This window comes from Venturia canescens, chromosome 1, assembly GCF_019457755.1.
Source record: "Venturia canescens isolate UGA chromosome 1, ASM1945775v1, whole genome shotgun sequence".
Lineage (NCBI taxonomy): Eukaryota > Metazoa > Arthropoda > Insecta > Hymenoptera > Ichneumonidae > Venturia > Venturia canescens.
Window position 1 is genome coordinate 828,600 of NC_057421.1, and position 15,946 is coordinate 844,545.

Genomic DNA, 15,946 nt, shown 5'->3' on the forward strand with positions numbered 1-15,946 from the left:
AAACGTTTAATGAACGAAATAAATCACAAAAACAATAAATATAAAACGTATCATTTTTAGACAAACGTATATTTTTGCTGGTAAATATTTGTTGTTATAAAATGTGTGTAATACAATTCTATATAAATTGATTATACATTTTGTTGTAAATGGCGCTTGATTTTTGTTACTGCTGCATTTGTAAATATCGCAAAGGTTTCTTCTATTCATTCGTACAGTTGCTTTGTAAATGTATATCCAAATATATCATAGTCTGTAAACTTTGTCAGCATATATTTGTATACCAATCGAGTTGATGCGAAGTGCAAGATTGATAACAAAAAGAAAAAAATACTCAGCTAATACATAATTGTAATTCCGTTCAATTAAAGAACGAAAACAAATATTTTAGTCTTGCCCCTGTGCAATTTGAATTCCGTTTGTTCCAAATATAGGAGAAAGAAAATACCTAATCACCTGCTACGCGTAATTGCCCCATCTTCATTATTCTTGGATACGGAAGAGTGCAACAAGACCATTTTCTACACGCTTCCCAACTTATACAATCCAGCAACTAACAGTGCATAGCTGGCGACAGTGGCGACTGGCTATTTCACCTCACTTTTTTCTTTTTCATGTCCAATATACATATTGTACGCATTATTTGATAAATATAAAAGAACTAATCTGCAGATATGTTTGAAAAATGAGGCTGTAGATGAACACAGTGCGATGATTATGTGAAGCAAATAGAAAACACCCTCCAATTTATGAAAGGTGAAAAGTGGAAAAAAAACAGAACGAGTAGTGTATGGTTGCACATTTCTTGAAAAATTGAACAAGTCAAACGTACTGGACAATATTCGACGTTAACACGTCAGAAATAATTAATTGCTGACAATGATTACTTCATATCAAACCTATGATAATTGGATAGTGTCGATTGTTGTTGATTGAAATATATATTCTCGCACGTACAAGACTTATTTGACTAGCGCATCGTCGAGCTCAGCTACCTCTATATAAATCAATTCCTCAATTTACCACGTATATTTCATACCAAAGATGCAATTTATAATTCACGAAGATATTATGTGCATAATAGTTATGAGTCGAATTTTGACATAATTCGATCCAAAACGTTCATTGGCTCTGGTACATATACTGCAATGCTAACATTTTTTTATATTGGTATAAGGCACGTGTAGTGTTATTAAAAATAATAATAATATTATTATTACTATAAGGCACCCGAGACAAAAATAACAGCGAATTTTTGTCAATTTAAATATCAACACGAAAAAAGTTGTATCGAAGCTCGCGCACAATTTGTGTGCAACTGAATTGACTCAAGTTCGAGGGTGAATCTTATAATAGATGATGACTCGAATGTGAGAAAAAATATTTTTTTTTTTTCAATTGTATGGGAAGTTAAATATGTGGGGCAAATGAACAATTTGCTGGAATGTATTTCCAGTGTATTTCCTCATTTTGTCTACTTATTCAATATTAAGCGGTCGTATAGAGATTCGTGTTTTGTTGTTAGAACAAATATGAGATGCTGATAATTCAGCGAAATTTTCGAAAGTAATGAGAAGCATTACTCATAGTATACATCGGAAGAAGCAAGTTCAAATATTATTTTCGATAAAGGCACAGTTTTTTGCGAGAGTCATGACAAAATTATTATTACTATTTTTTTTTAATTCTAAAGGGAGTAATCGAAAAAGCTTTTTTTTAATGAAAAAATTAATTTTGAATAAAATTACAAAGCGTTATAGATACCTATTTTGACAAGTATTGGGCTAAATAGAAGTGAGATTCATTTTGTTTGTAACGTCAACGAGACTTATACTAGTCATAGAGAAATTACAATAATTGGGGACTCCAATTTTCTTGGACATTCGAAAACGAGTGTTCAAATGTCGAGCATAAACAACATTCGAATAAAGGCTAATCAATAATAATAATGATATTAACCCTTCCGTATTAACATTCTGGATTCGATTGTATCCAATACTTATGTCATCTGTTTATAATCGCGTCAAAGAATTCATTACTATTCACTGTTTTTTATCCTGAATACGCATTAGTTGTTTTTTTTTTCAAAGAAAGTCAAAACAAGGATCTTTCAATAAAAAAGGAAAAAAAATTGTGCACGCTTGAAAAAATGAAATAAAATAATACGTATTGTGTAACTGAAACCATATTTTTCTGATATTGGGTGGAGATAACTTTGTGGAATTAATATTATTACAATTATTCAAAAAAAGTGCTCTCAATGTTCATAAGGGTTAACTTATTTCAAATGTGTATCTCAATGTGGTTTCTAAAACTTTTTGATCGAACAAATAGATTTGATGAAATCGTGAGCACGTTATGGCGAATGCTAGATCGTTGAATTCGATTCAAATGAATCCTTTTGATATGATGTTTTTGCTTCGACAAAACCAGAAGCGAGCGACGGTGCCGGGGTAGCGGATTTTTTTCTTTTTAAATCGATACAGAATCCACAATTCTGCTGTTTCTTATCGATCTGTTTTTTTCCACAAGTGTGGGTAATGAAGGAAATATCCCACACATAGTGCGGTGGTCCCGTTGTAATGACCAGAACGCAGCGACTCCCGTAGACACGATGAATTATCTCCTGTGTCGTCCCAGATAAGTTTTGCAGTTTGGACAGGTATGATGAACGTCCATGCACTCATCGATACAACATGGAATTAGACAGCAGCCCAGAAAACACCTGATTCCAATTATAGAGATTCGTGATACGTATTAGTTTCTATTGAACTCATAAATGAGCCCAGAAAACATCTGGCTCGTTCATAGAACGTGCTGAATTCCATTAAATTTATATATTAGATTCTCATACTAACAAGAACAGGTTCCCACCATCTTTAGTATAGCTTTTCATACAATTATCCTTTTGATATTATTTTATAGTCATGACTATTTAGTATCGTCTCCAATTTTCTAAATACTGACCCTAAAAGAGCGATTACCATCCCAGAGATATATGCAATCATTCCTGGCTCTGTCTTTGTCGCTGTATCAATCTCCGAATGGCATTGGGGACAAATTGTGTGAGTTGGTCCTGGTCCCAACGGGACTATTGTTGTTAAAATTGTAGGTCCATTTGCATCTGGAAGGAGAATAAATTAATAGTTCTCTGCGCAAAATTTATCAATTACATGTCAAGAACAACTTAAAATATTTTACTGTTAAATAAAAAATCAATAATTACAAGTCTGAGCAGGTGTGAACGGACTGGCTGGTGGTACTCCGCCCAAACTCTGGAAGTAGCTGGGTGGTGCGGATGGAGGGGGCTCGTCATAAGAAGGCGGAGGTCCATTTTTGTACATGTTGAAAAGACTTTTCTATATCATAAATACAATAAAATTTCATATCTTGTAACTCAATTTCGAATGAAGGATAAATAACGGAAAAAATTTTTGCCAAAAACATGTATAATATATAATCTATATATATATAGATATATATTATATATATAATCTATAATGAATAGATAATATTCATATATATAATCATATATAATCTATAATGAAATAATATAATAATAAGTCTACTTTATTTGACTCTTATTTCTTTGACATAGCACTGCTAGTCAAATCTCAGTCAGTGTCAAATCTTCAAATCTTGCATAATCAAATAAATTGAATCTTCCTTAATATAAAATAACCGTATTAAAAAATTTCCATAACAAAAACAATTGGGACGGTTGTATTTTGCATTGTGTTGAATTCTTATTTGTCAGTTACTACTCGAATACTTATTGGTAATGCCAATGATATACATAAATAGGAGGTATAATAATACTATTTGGGTGATAAAGTAATTAGTAAATATGTTGATTCGGATAACTTAACAATAGATTACAAGCTCAGCACAGATGTAAATTTTTTTAATCAGGAATATATTAAAAGCATGTTGTTTTCAAGGTCATTCAGAGACTATTATATATTTAGCAGGAAGATCTTTGACGAATTCAGATTTGGATCATTACTGGATGAAGTCAACTATTAAATGAGAGAAAATAAAATTTACGAAAGAATCGAAGAGAGAATCGCGTCTGCATTTGGTTTACTTCGTTTACTCCGGGGAAACGGAAGAATGACGCGTGCCTAAATATACGTGACCTAATTGCGAAACGAAATAATATACATAATACTGGATATGTCATGCAAGACATATTTGATAATATGAATATTCATGTATAACGATCAAGGTGAATTACGGTAAAAAATTGGTCACAGATTTGTCTTTACATAGAGTTGATAATTATAAATGTTTTGAAGGACTCACTCACTTGTCAAAGACAAAGAAAAGACGATGAAACGATAAAAAAAACCGCTTGCTTGGGTACTCGGCTGTGCTGGTACTAGCCAAACGTTGTTTTTTCGGATTTTATTACACCCAGCACCTAACACAACACAGTAGTTTCGACAACTCGATTTGTATAAAATTCGTGGGTGAAGATGAAAACTGCGTCAGCTTTATCGTGTATTCGAAAGAAAAAACTGTAGATCATTCGCGTGAGAATGAGAATTTGAGAACACAAGAACTCGCTTTAAATCACGTCCATTGATTGTGAATATGTCAGGTTGATCGAATGACCAATCCGGGAAATCCGAGATCACAGTTTTTTTCGAATAAACATCACACCCAGATTCACGATATGCGGTAGCTGCTGGGAAGCTGGTAACTCGATGGACAAATCCCGCTCACGATCTGCTAAATCTATCTATGTTTTCGTTCTCTCACTCTCGTGTGCGTCGGTCCTTGTTATTTTTTTATGATGTTGGGTCCGCCGACAGTGTCAAGTCAAATGTCGGGCGAGATCCGGGAGGACGAACAAAAAAAGATCTTAACAGATGTCAGCAGATGTCTTCTTCTTTTTTTTGTTTTAAAAAAAAAATCATTTTATTTGTGGTTGGCTCTCGTCTGCGCTCCTAGAGCAGCTTAAAACCATACGGCCATGTGGTGATAATATCAGCAGCAATATCTAGAATGGTTTGAACGAAATAGGGGGGAATAAGTTCACAGCCCTATAATGATGAGACTAGACCGTACCGACGGTACCGACCATACCGCACGACGAAACGCAATTCTATATAATTTTTTTAACCGCTATAATATATATATATAAACTTGGCGTAGGGATCTGCTTTACCATCTTAACCATCCTACCTTGCCAACAATTATCCTCGATATTCTCGTATCTTTTGATCAACTTCAGAGACTCCAATCGGCGCTCGCGGCCGCGGCTAAGCATGTAGATTTTTTATTATTTTTGGTCGATTCTCATTGGGAGCATGTAGTCGATGGTCCACGGTTAACGCGCGCTGTGGTGGCAAAGCTTTTTCCAACCTTGTCACAGTCTTTCCGTTTCAATACTTTCATACTCAATCCGAAACCAAGCCGAGCAAAAACTTTCGTCATTTCGTCGTCTTTTTAACTCTAAATCGGTGTTTACGGTTTTTGGCATTTCATTTATTTTCGAATATAGAATACATGCTAAGTTAACAAGAACGTACTTTCTTCGTTTTTTTTTTATCAAACTGACTTGTCATTATTGGTTATTATCGGCAACGAAAAATGTTATAATATATCGAAAAACGATGTTTGGATTACTAGTCGCCAGTCGTTTGGTGAGATTCATAACATATAGTAAAATCGGTTGACATGTAAGCTTCATGAGCTTAGCTTACATTTATCCTCTGTCCGCGTCCTTTGACTCGACCGGCCGCGTACTGCTCAACGTCAAGAGCGTTGACGTTTGCCTGAATTGCCCGATGCGAGATAGTTGAACTTTCATACATTCCTGTGAATCATGTGGATTTCTAACCCTGTCTATCTACTTTCCTATAGGTTCAAACGGACTTTCAACAAGTTGGAGAAACACAGTTTCTTATAACGGTCAATGATGCCGACAATATCAACCACATTGGTCTTTTTCTCACAGGGACTGTACCGTTTCCAGAGGGAATGGGTGGTGCCGGTAATATATTTATCTCCTTCAATAATATAACATTTACAAATTCATCCTCATAGTTGCGAATGAAATTCTGACACTATGTTAAAAAAATATTCTTTACACGTTCAGTTTTTTTTATTGTTGCAGTATACTTTAGTTGGCCGGATCCCAACGCTCCACCAAATTGGCAATTCCTAGGATATATTTCCAATTGTAAACCATCGGCTATTTTCAAAATATCAAATTTAAAGAAAAACCATGAATTTGAAAATAGCAATTTAGGGATATTTGGCATTGGGAAAATTTCCCATGTAGCTCAGATTGGGGTATCGGTGGAACCTCTGAATATAATAGAGCAACAGGCTGTTGCCGTAGCAACCACAACTACCAACACATTTGTTGAATTTACTCAAAAAATGATAACAAGCTTTTTAAATTACATTTCTAGCTTTTCTGTCACACAGTCTCAAATGACTCCTAATCCAACTGAAAATTTTGTACCTCTGTCCTCTGTTCAGAGCTGGTATGAAACATTCGAGAGAAGGTTACAGCAAAATCCAAATTTCTGGAAAGCATGATGTTTGATCGTGAACCCATTGAGAAATTGTTATTTCCAATGTCTCATAAGCGCAGCATAAATTGAACCGAGCTGCCCTACGACCTTCCTCCTTTCTGTTAACCACTTTTTTGGCCTTTTTTTTCTGAAACGAAAATTTGCATTTCTATCAATTAGCCACATTGTAAGTGATAATTATTTATAATTAAAGCGGTCTAATGAACATTGGCTCGATTGCGTATTGAATACTCGTTATGAATTGTTCACTCGGTTCGTTCTCACGATAACACGATAATAAATAAAAAATAATATCAATCGCGCAATTAGCACTCCTGGGTTCACGTCTTACCATTCGTTTAACCACGTGCGTTTGTTGTTGTGACAATTCGAATTTATACGCTCAATATGGCTTGTGATTTGTAAGCAAATGTTTCTGCAAACTTTTTTTACAATACACTTAACATAAAATACAAACTTTGCGTATTATTTACTCAAAAAATATACTCCAAGGTCAGATACAGGTAACTGGTATTCTTTAATTCGGCGGAAACAATTCAGAAGTGGGTCGTTGCATGATTGGTTCCAATCTTTTTTGAAGATCACGCTGTGAAAGCATGCAACCTGTATCCTACTATTTATTATTTACGGTATTATATTTTTAACGATTATTTGTCTCATGAGGAATAAATCGATAACGTTTTTCATAAAAAAAGTGTGCGTCCAGAAGAGGGGATGCCTGGCAGTGGGAGATAGCCATAAGATGATTAGGAAGAGAAGAAGAAGAACAACAACTATAGCCGATGTCTTTCAAGCAAAACACCCCTTTTGTTATTCCTAACTACAATATTATTCGGCAAGATAAAGTTTCCAACGCTGGAGGCGGAGTGGTAACCCTATTAAGAAATTATATACCTCTTCACCAAATACACAACTTAAATTGCAATAGCCCGACAGTGGCAACTAAAAGGGAAAAAATCCTCTTTAATTTGGATCCCGTTCCATCTAGGTATTAGGGGTAACGAATAATACTAGATCTTCCTTAAAGACTATATGCGACTTTTATTTAAAATGGTATTTCTATTTAGTATTGCGGGAGTCCCGCAAGTCTAATTTTTTCTCAAAAAACGTATAAAGAGAGAGGAATATAGTCCAAGGTCAGATACAACATCATCAAGAGGTTGTCAGATCTCCATGATACTTTTAACAAACCAATATATGCTTCGGAAGGCAATACAAATACAGTAATTACGGGCAGTACATGAGAAATCTGCTTTTAAAACTCCCGCCACTACCCTTTACTCAGATAGTCACTCCACACACTCCTATCAACTAACCAATGAGACGTCGTGGCACATGCCCTCTGTGGGAGATGGCCATTTAGGAAGAGAAGAAGGAAGAACTGCCGATGGCCGGAGGTACAGGTAGCAGCACCATCACTGCACGTTTTGAGTTGTTGAACTTGCGTTGAACGTACGTTGAAGTTTACGACACGAGGGAAAGGTGTATAACCTCAATTTCGACGCAGCCTATACCGGCTCAAAGTCTTTGTTGACAGTAGATTCTTCACTTATTATTCTGACAAGGAAATTCCATTCTAATCGTTGTCTCTCCCGGTCATGAAAATGCAAATGGAAATAGCACCTACGGATAGTACCGCGTTGTACAAAAATTCAACAAAGTTGAATCAACCGATCACCGATCATAAACATCTGCAGTTCATTGAGGCATACAATGGTAAATAAAAATAGGACGCATATTTGCGTGTATTGTATTATCAAGTTTTTTATTGAATGAGCCTTATAAAAGTAATTAAACGAAATTTCACAGATGAAAAAGTACTTCTTGGCGCGTGCAATCTAAACGGCCGTCTTTGGAATGGTTCTGTTTGGCTTTACAATGATTTGACCAATTTTGATAAAATCAATGCTTTGGTGAGCTCCACCACAGAGAGCAGTGTATGCGATGCCGTTTTTCTTGAAACAGACAAATTTGTTGTTGTCGAGGACAGTGGAGTGCTGCAAATCTTGCAGGTTATTTTGAACCCTGTAACTCAATCCAAACAGATCCAATGTCTTGGCTACACCTGTCAGCACGATGACACCATACTAAGCGCTTCTGCTTTTCACAAGAAAACTCGCATCATCACCGCTGGGATTGATTGTTGGTAAAATCTTGTGATTCACTTTGCTCTCAGCAATGTTTATGAAACTCTTTTAGCATTATTTCTATGCGCTTGTGTCTTGAACCTGCATTTACTATTTGTCAAGTGGATAATTATTGTGTTCAAGTATAAAAATTTGGAATTTGGAGGATCTTTTGGCCGAACGCTCTTATGAAAGCGCACACAGAAAAATAATCAGTTGCCTAGATACCAAACCCAGAAGCAATGACATATTTGCTTCCGCGGGTCTCGACGGTGAAGCTTTGGTCTGGGATGTAAGACAAGAGTCTCCCGCTCAAGGTGAGTTTTTGAATATGTCTATTTCATTACACTTGCCAAAGTTGCTTATTTATTTTCATTCTCTAGTCATATATTCAAATTCTGGACACCAACTACGTGCTATCGCATGGCGTCCCAGTGATGATAATGCTCTTGTCATTGGGAGCGTCGATGGCGGTGTGACACTGATCGACACCCGGAAACCACAAGACTTTGTAATGCATTCTGGTTCTTTTAAAAAATCTATCCACAAAATCAAGTTCGATCCAAAAAGGTATATATATGGTTCGCTAAACCTATTCTTGAAATCTAAGAATTTTGTAGCAGAAATTAAAAAAATAAAACTGTTCCATTATTCTAGGCCGCATTTATTGGCGACCTGCAGCGATGACACCGATCTTAAAGTCCTCGACACGAACCAACATTTTGCCACTATTTATCACGACCAACGACACAATGACTTTGTTCGCGGTATTACATGGTTTGACGAGAATTTGCTCAGTTGCGCCTGGGATAACACGGTGCTACGACATATCGTCCGAGAGACATCCTCTGCTACTCTTCCTGTACATGATCAATAAGGAAAACAAAATCAAACGTTTCGTTTACTCATCTTTTTTTCTATTAACATTCCGAGAAAACAATTGGAACAAAACAAAAAAGCTAACAGCTCAAGCTCGTTACTAGTGCGGACTTTTCATTCATATTACACGCGTTTTCTTCTCCATTATTTCATAAACCGAATCAAAAACATGCACAATGAAAATAAGTGGTGAATGTGATGGAATTTATACGTAAATTCAATAATATAGAAGATCTTTACTTATCTAATGTCAAGATTACACATGATTCTTAAAAGCTAATTGGTTTTTTGCTTGTAAATATCATCAAATTTCTTCATAGACATTTTCACAATTATCCGCGTTTACGTGACGGTTTGCGGTAGTACATGCTTACCGACAGATAACTGATGTAACAAGAAAAGCTTATTAGAGTTGAGTCGCAAATTCATATTTATTCCACGACGTGAAATCAACCATAAAGGTGATGTAGTTGCAAGTCCATTCAAATCGACTTCCATTCACCCTCTTCCCCCCTGTATATGATTAATTGTTATATTTGACACGGGACGAGAGAGAAAAGATGCTGATTAAATTCGAAATCAATGGAGAAAGTGTGTTTATCAACGTTGGTAACATTAATTGCATTAGAAAAAGTGTAAATATATAGGTATTCAATATATATATTTTGATGAAAACCGAAGGAAGAAAAGTCATTGCACACTTATACATTTTCCGTGCATATTTTCAATAAACTACTTATTTTGAGCACGTACGAACAATTTTTTGTTGAGGGAAATATCGTTACATTTCTCAGATGACAGTAAGAGTCACGGGTTAACATGTACACGCAAATACATTTCATCAATTTATTATTTTTCGTACCCCGAAATTCTGTAACTTGAGTGTGAAACTTTTCTTTTTACACAATTGTTTTGAGCCTGAACATGATTTTTACAGCCTTTTACCGTGTATTGCGTTTCGATACATCGAAAAGTTGGCGCAATCCAGATTTTAAAATTTCTGGAATTCTCTCAAAGTTACAACAATGATTTGAGGGTTTAAAAATGAAAAATGTACCCCCCCACTAAGTAAATAGTTCAGTTTTCTGCTTCGAGTGTTACAACGATTGCAAGGGCGAAGACACTATTATGAAAAATTCAATATTTTTAATTGTCCATGCATCGTCGCTTTGCATGGTATTGCCATCCAAAGTGGTAAATAATTATTCAATATTTTTACATAATTTTTCGATCGATTCTTTCAACAATAAATCTTAAATCATTCACAATCCGATGATGGTGGGATCACAATTAAGATGATAAGAAGTAATACAAGGGACACGAAGATAATACACGAAATATGAAATAGTGGTCGGTCGTCGTCGAAAACGCGCAGCAGTCTTATTAGGCAGAAAGATGGTACTGAGGGGCGAAAAGGGAGAAGGTTTAGATAGGGGCAGATAGGTAAGGACTTTTGTCACGTGATTCTTCCTTGCACTATGATATTTTCATTATTTTTCCAGTTTCTTTCATTAATTAACATGATCATTAATCGTTATGTACAATTTATCTTTCGTCCTACGTCTGTCTTTAGTTTATCGTCGGTTATGCATTTTACGCTGAAATCACAACCAGCGGGAACTCGCGTGTCGCCAATATAGCCATTCATTCTCTATTTTATAATAATAATAATAATAATAATAATAATAATAATAATAATATAAAGAAACATTATATTATCATTATGCGGTGTATAGTATTATGCCTTTTCCGAATTCTCTTCGTAACTGTAGTATGATGATTCCTTCTTCCCTCCCCCCAAGTTTTAACATTTCTTTATCTCGTATTTTTTCTTAATTAAATATTTTGTCACGCCATTTCAAGATTGAATAATATATCTGGGATTGGCGTTTATTTTCTCACTCCAAACTCGACAGCATCGTCACCCGTTATGTCCCCATACTGCCAGATGAGACGGTGATTCTTTTTAGCATCCTGCAAGGCTGCTCGATATTCGCTAAGCTGGGAATCAAACAATAACGCGATGAGCCAGGTAACAAATCAATGAAAGTTTCAACATGTAATTTTATTGAATCTTTACCAATTTTGCGCAACTCCTTCTGTCCCTTTTTTCAACGAGAAGATATCCTTCCGAAACGAGGGCCTTAACGAGATCGTCCTTGGTCGATGCGTCCAATAACGTAGCAGCGGGAATCCCGTTAACTTTGTATTCGACGTTCAGGAGCAGAGTTTTATCTTCAAGATCTTCTTGAAGCGCTGTTATCGCGGCTCTCTTGTCATCGTTCTGTCATCAAACGTTTGAGAAGAATGATAAAAGAATAAAATTAGTACATTCGAATAGGATGAGTAATCCGCGAGGTAGAACTGAATTGGTTAATAATAAGTAGTAGCACGTACATCTTCGGGAAGTTCGACAAATGCGATAATATGCTCATGGGCATATGGCTTGTCACCGGCGAATTCAGCGGGTAGAGGAGCAGTTCTCGTCACGTTGAGGACTTCTCTGTTGCCATAATCAATATAAAAAACGCTGACGTTGCTCCCAGAGATTTTTTCAACTTTGGCGCGATACCACTGATCGTCGCCGGTGAACATTGCCGCAACGAGCTCGCCTCTCTTAGGATTGTAAGCACCTGGCAGAGGTGGATTGGCCTCGAGCTCTTGGCGTAATCTCGCCAAAAGACCCTCGACCATACTTCGCTGATCAACGTATTGGGCGTAGAAGTGCAGAGCTTCGGTTATCTCGGAAACTACGACCTCACGATAGTCAACTTTACGCTCGGTCACTTCTTTCTCTTCTTCGATTTGTTCCGTTTCAGCTTCGACTTGTACGCGATCTTTCCAGATCTACAATGAAACGTATCTTGATAAGCATAATCATGGAATATTTAAAATAGTTCGTATTAGATTACGTTCGTAGCGCAAAAACTTACGTTCAATTTTTGGGCTTTTGCGCGTTCTTCGGCGGCCTTGAGAAGCTTAAGATACTCGCCGTTTTCAGTGAAGGTCGAAACCTCGGCGAGACCTTCCTCGACAAGCGCAACCGCCATATTAACACCATCGACAAAAAGCCAACCGATAAAACCGCTTCCCTTTGATTCCATCGTCTCGACCTGAATCTCCACGTCTCTCTGAAAGGTGTGCTCCTTCATGAAGGCAAACGCTTCCTCGCCGTACTTTTCTCCTTCGATAATACCCCCACCACCGCCAGGTGCCGGCCTCGATCTCCGTGGCGCTTTGACACCAGCGAGCAGTAACGTAATTAGACAATTTTCTTTCGGCAAAAAGAGCTTGAGACGAGATCCGCTCGTAACGAACTCAACGACGCCTTTGGTCCCTCGTGCTCTCTTCAACGCCGACATGTGATATTTGGCCTTAATCTGATCGTTAGAAAGGTCCATTATTCTTTGGGGTGGAACTTGTTTTTTCGCGTGAAGACCGTGCTGTGATTTTTCAGCCTTGTTCTCCGCGGCCAGTAGCTCGTTGTAGTGAGACGAGCGTTGATCATCGTTCTGTCGATATCTTACTACCGTTGCTAAACCTTTCGATACCATTGCTTCGGCAATGTTTCTGCGGAGGAAAAAGGGCACAAGAACAACGTAATGTGAGAGATGATCTCTCCTCCGAGAGGAATGACGAGGAACAAGGAATGTGATAAAAATACTCACACTTTACCAACCATGACGGTGCAACAGACCTTCTCCGGATAAGTATCTCTGGCCGGTTGAATATAATCTTCGACAACTTTGACTTGTTTACGGATGAGTTTCTTTCGCAAAAATTCACGCGCCTCGTACATGTAGGGAATATCGTACAGAGGACGAAAATCTTTCGATCTTGGAGCGTTTTTGTCATCCGATGGCTTTTTTTCCCTCATCGGTGGTCGAATGCTGCTCAAGAATATTTTTTTTGTTTCAAGGTTCAGGGTTCTGATGATGATCGAATCGGCACTAGCTATTTCGATTACGGTTCCGGTATATTCAACCTGAGGACCAGAAGGTACCCAGTCCTGCCACCTCCGTAGTCTTTTCTCTTTTGCGAATTTTTCTGCCATGTATAGCTTGTCGACTCCGGATTTAATGTGATTCATCGACCAATCGACGCATCGGGCGAAACCCTCTTTCAGCAATAGTTCCGCGATGTTACCTGCGTATAATAATATTGCACGAATCAGGTAGGGGGAGCGGGAAATATAGAAAAAGAAGCAGAGGAGTAGTTAATTGCCGAGTGATTTTACCTTTTGGATGACGAATGCTACCCACAAAATTGTTATTGTTGGCAGATTCGAGAATAACCTCGACCTCGCGTTGAAGAAGTCGCCATTCGACAAAGTATTGCGCTTCTTTGGCGAAGGGTTCGTCCCATCCGCCCTCGGACTTGATCTGGGGGCATCGTATGCCCGAGATCATCAGCGTTATGTGATAAAAGTCGGGCAACAGAAGAGCCTTGACGGTTGAACCATCGCGAACGTGTTCGATAATGGCTTTAACAGGCTTGCCCCCGTACTTGTCGACGATCACTCGGGGATTCTCAACGCTCCATTTGACGTCACGAATATGATCAGAGGACGGTTCCCCGGACCATTTACCCTTGCCAGCGGCCTTTGCTGCATCCTCGAGTTCCTGCAGGCGTAACAACGCAGGACTCGGATTACGCACGCCGTCTCGTTTCACAGTCGCAAGACCTTCCGACACCAGAGATTCGGCCACATTTTCCCCGTTCGCATCTGCAAATTATCCAAATTTAATCTTTCATTCATGCCAAATGTGGGCTTTCGTGCTACCAATTACTACCTTTTCCAATCCAAACCGAGCCGTATGTTCGACTAGCACTGACAGATTTCTCTTCCGCAAAAGTAACATTTTCGCTAATGAGTTTTCTCCTCAGAAATTCTCGTGCTTCCCAGGCCCAAGGCTCGTCTCTGGTTTCGTCAGCGCTGCAAGTTTTAAATACACAGATACGTTAGAAATTTTGACAAACGTCGCTACATTCGTCCCCGTGTCCTTCTCACGTGCCCTGTTTCAATAGCCCCTCTCTTACTTTGAATTTCCTCTGCGACCCAGTTTTGGAGCAGTAATATTGGAAAGACAGACAGTTTTCTCCGGAGCAGGGCCACTGGGCCTTGGATGACCTCTGATCGTGATGGTATCTCCCGAAACAATCTGAAAAAACAAGCCTTCTGATCAACGGGGAAGCAACGACTGTGGAATCTAATAAAAAATCTATTGAAATTGTTCAGTTTGCCACAGTAATGGAGCACCGTTTTTTTCGGAGATCAATTGGATGAAAGTTTTAAGAAAAGCAGTAGTTTTGTTAAATGAAGTTGATTCAAATGCACAACCATATGCTTTCCAAAAAGGATATGTCGAATTTGATAGACGATACCGCTATTTTCTCGGATTGGCTATGGCTCCCGATAGCCCTGGAGGAGATTATTGTAAAAATGTAAAAATGTATGGTGGATTCATCGCCGCGTGTAAAAGGAGGTTATTGGTCGAGTGTCGCGCGAGCTTCTTCCGGTTTCCGCGCGTATTATTCACGAAGATTCAAGTGAGAAAAGTCAAAACTCGGATGAGATAGTCGATACGTCAAGAAATTGATGGTACAAGCAAACGATGAATTAAAATTAATGAAGCAAAAGGAAAGGGCGTTTTTTTGAGGTGTACCACGAGCTGCTGCGAGACGCGCCGAAATAATAGGTTTTCTGTACCAGCTGGCTCGTCCGTTCCCGCATCACACACTTAGCACACCAAAATATTATGATGAACATGATAAAATAAAAAAAAGGCTGGCCCAGTTCAGTTCGCTCCGGAAAGTGAAGATCGTTGTTATTAATTTAATTCTTGTGGCACTTACAAGCTTAACGGTACCGTGTTTCAACTCGACATGCTGTTGCTGCTGCTGTTGCTGTTGCTGCGGCGTGCTCATGATGCTGATTAGTATCCGCGCGCGCGACACCGAGTATCTCGAAAAAAGTTTCTTTGAACCGCAAACGCGATCGACCTGATTCTTGAATTCACGATTGCTTTTTCTTGATTCTCAGCTCTGTCTTGTCGTTTACGATCCAACGTTTATTTGATCAAGTTCAGGAATAAGAACGCATTGTTGGAACTATTCTGTACCAGGGTGAGTCTCGATCTCGTTTTACGGTCAACCACGTAGTCGGCACCACGAGCGCGATCTAACGTACGGGCATTAATGAAACTGCTGCTGCTTTCGTTTAGGCCACGATGGTGATGTGGCAACACGCGACACTCCACCGAGTCGACCGCCACGCGCTCTACCACACGCTTCCATCACCCCGATTCCCGATCCAGGATCCTTAGATTCATGATAACACGACGACGACGTGTACCACCTTGTTCACTGTTGTGTATAATTCTTCATCCT

The 15,946-nt window shown here is 38.3% G+C and overlaps 4 protein-coding genes across 6 annotated transcripts; 2 read left to right on the forward strand and 2 right to left on the reverse strand.

Moving 5' to 3' along the window:
* Nucleotides 1–50: 50 nt before the first annotated feature.
* LOC122419165 (LITAF domain-containing protein) lies at nucleotides 51–4,843 on the reverse strand. 3 transcript variants are annotated; one of them, XM_043433481.1, is made up of 4 exons: nucleotides 4,306–4,843; nucleotides 3,227–3,359; nucleotides 2,968–3,124; nucleotides 51–2,725 (listed from the first exon to the last, which is right to left on the reverse strand). In XM_043433481.1, exons 2-4 carry the CDS (start codon nucleotides 3,342–3,344, stop codon nucleotides 2,620–2,622), a joined length of 381 nt encoding a protein of 126 aa, XP_043289416.1. In that variant the 5' UTR covers nucleotides 3,345–3,359; nucleotides 4,306–4,843; the 3' UTR covers nucleotides 51–2,619. The 3 variants fall into 3 exon arrangements, with proteins under 3 accessions (XP_043289416.1, XP_043289414.1, XP_043289417.1); XM_043433479.1 differs by having other exon boundaries at nucleotides 4,310–4,840; XM_043433482.1 differs by lacking the exon at nucleotides 4,306–4,843 and adding an exon at nucleotides 4,048–4,177.
* Nucleotides 4,844–5,307: 464 nt separating this feature from the next.
* LOC122407958 (protein OPI10 homolog) lies at nucleotides 5,308–7,007 on the forward strand. The gene is made up of 3 exons (XM_043414450.1): nucleotides 5,308–5,651; nucleotides 5,872–6,001; nucleotides 6,125–7,007. The coding sequence occupies exons 1-3, from the start codon at nucleotides 5,622–5,624 to the stop codon at nucleotides 6,553–6,555; spliced, it is 591 nt and encodes a 196-aa protein (XP_043270385.1). The 5' UTR covers nucleotides 5,308–5,621; the 3' UTR covers nucleotides 6,556–7,007.
* Nucleotides 7,008–7,954: 947 nt separating this feature from the next.
* Nucleotides 7,955–9,799, forward strand: LOC122407947 (methylosome protein 50-like). Its single transcript, XM_043414439.1, has 5 exons — nucleotides 7,955–8,267; nucleotides 8,361–8,697; nucleotides 8,822–8,994; nucleotides 9,061–9,247; nucleotides 9,335–9,799. Exons 1-5 carry the CDS (start codon nucleotides 8,150–8,152, stop codon nucleotides 9,552–9,554), a joined length of 1,035 nt encoding a protein of 344 aa, XP_043270374.1. The 5' UTR covers nucleotides 7,955–8,149; the 3' UTR covers nucleotides 9,555–9,799.
* Tudor-SN (Staphylococcal nuclease domain-containing protein 1) lies at nucleotides 9,773–15,761 on the reverse strand. The gene is made up of 9 exons (XM_043414431.1): nucleotides 15,413–15,761; nucleotides 14,597–14,718; nucleotides 14,350–14,492; nucleotides 13,794–14,282; nucleotides 13,225–13,702; nucleotides 12,490–13,126; nucleotides 11,954–12,403; nucleotides 11,637–11,840; nucleotides 9,773–11,557 (listed from the first exon to the last, which is right to left on the reverse strand). The coding sequence occupies exons 1-9, from the start codon at nucleotides 15,482–15,484 to the stop codon at nucleotides 11,447–11,449; spliced, it is 2,706 nt and encodes a 901-aa protein (XP_043270366.1). The 5' UTR covers nucleotides 15,485–15,761; the 3' UTR covers nucleotides 9,773–11,446.
* Between the last annotated feature and the right edge of the window lie 185 nt (nucleotides 15,762–15,946).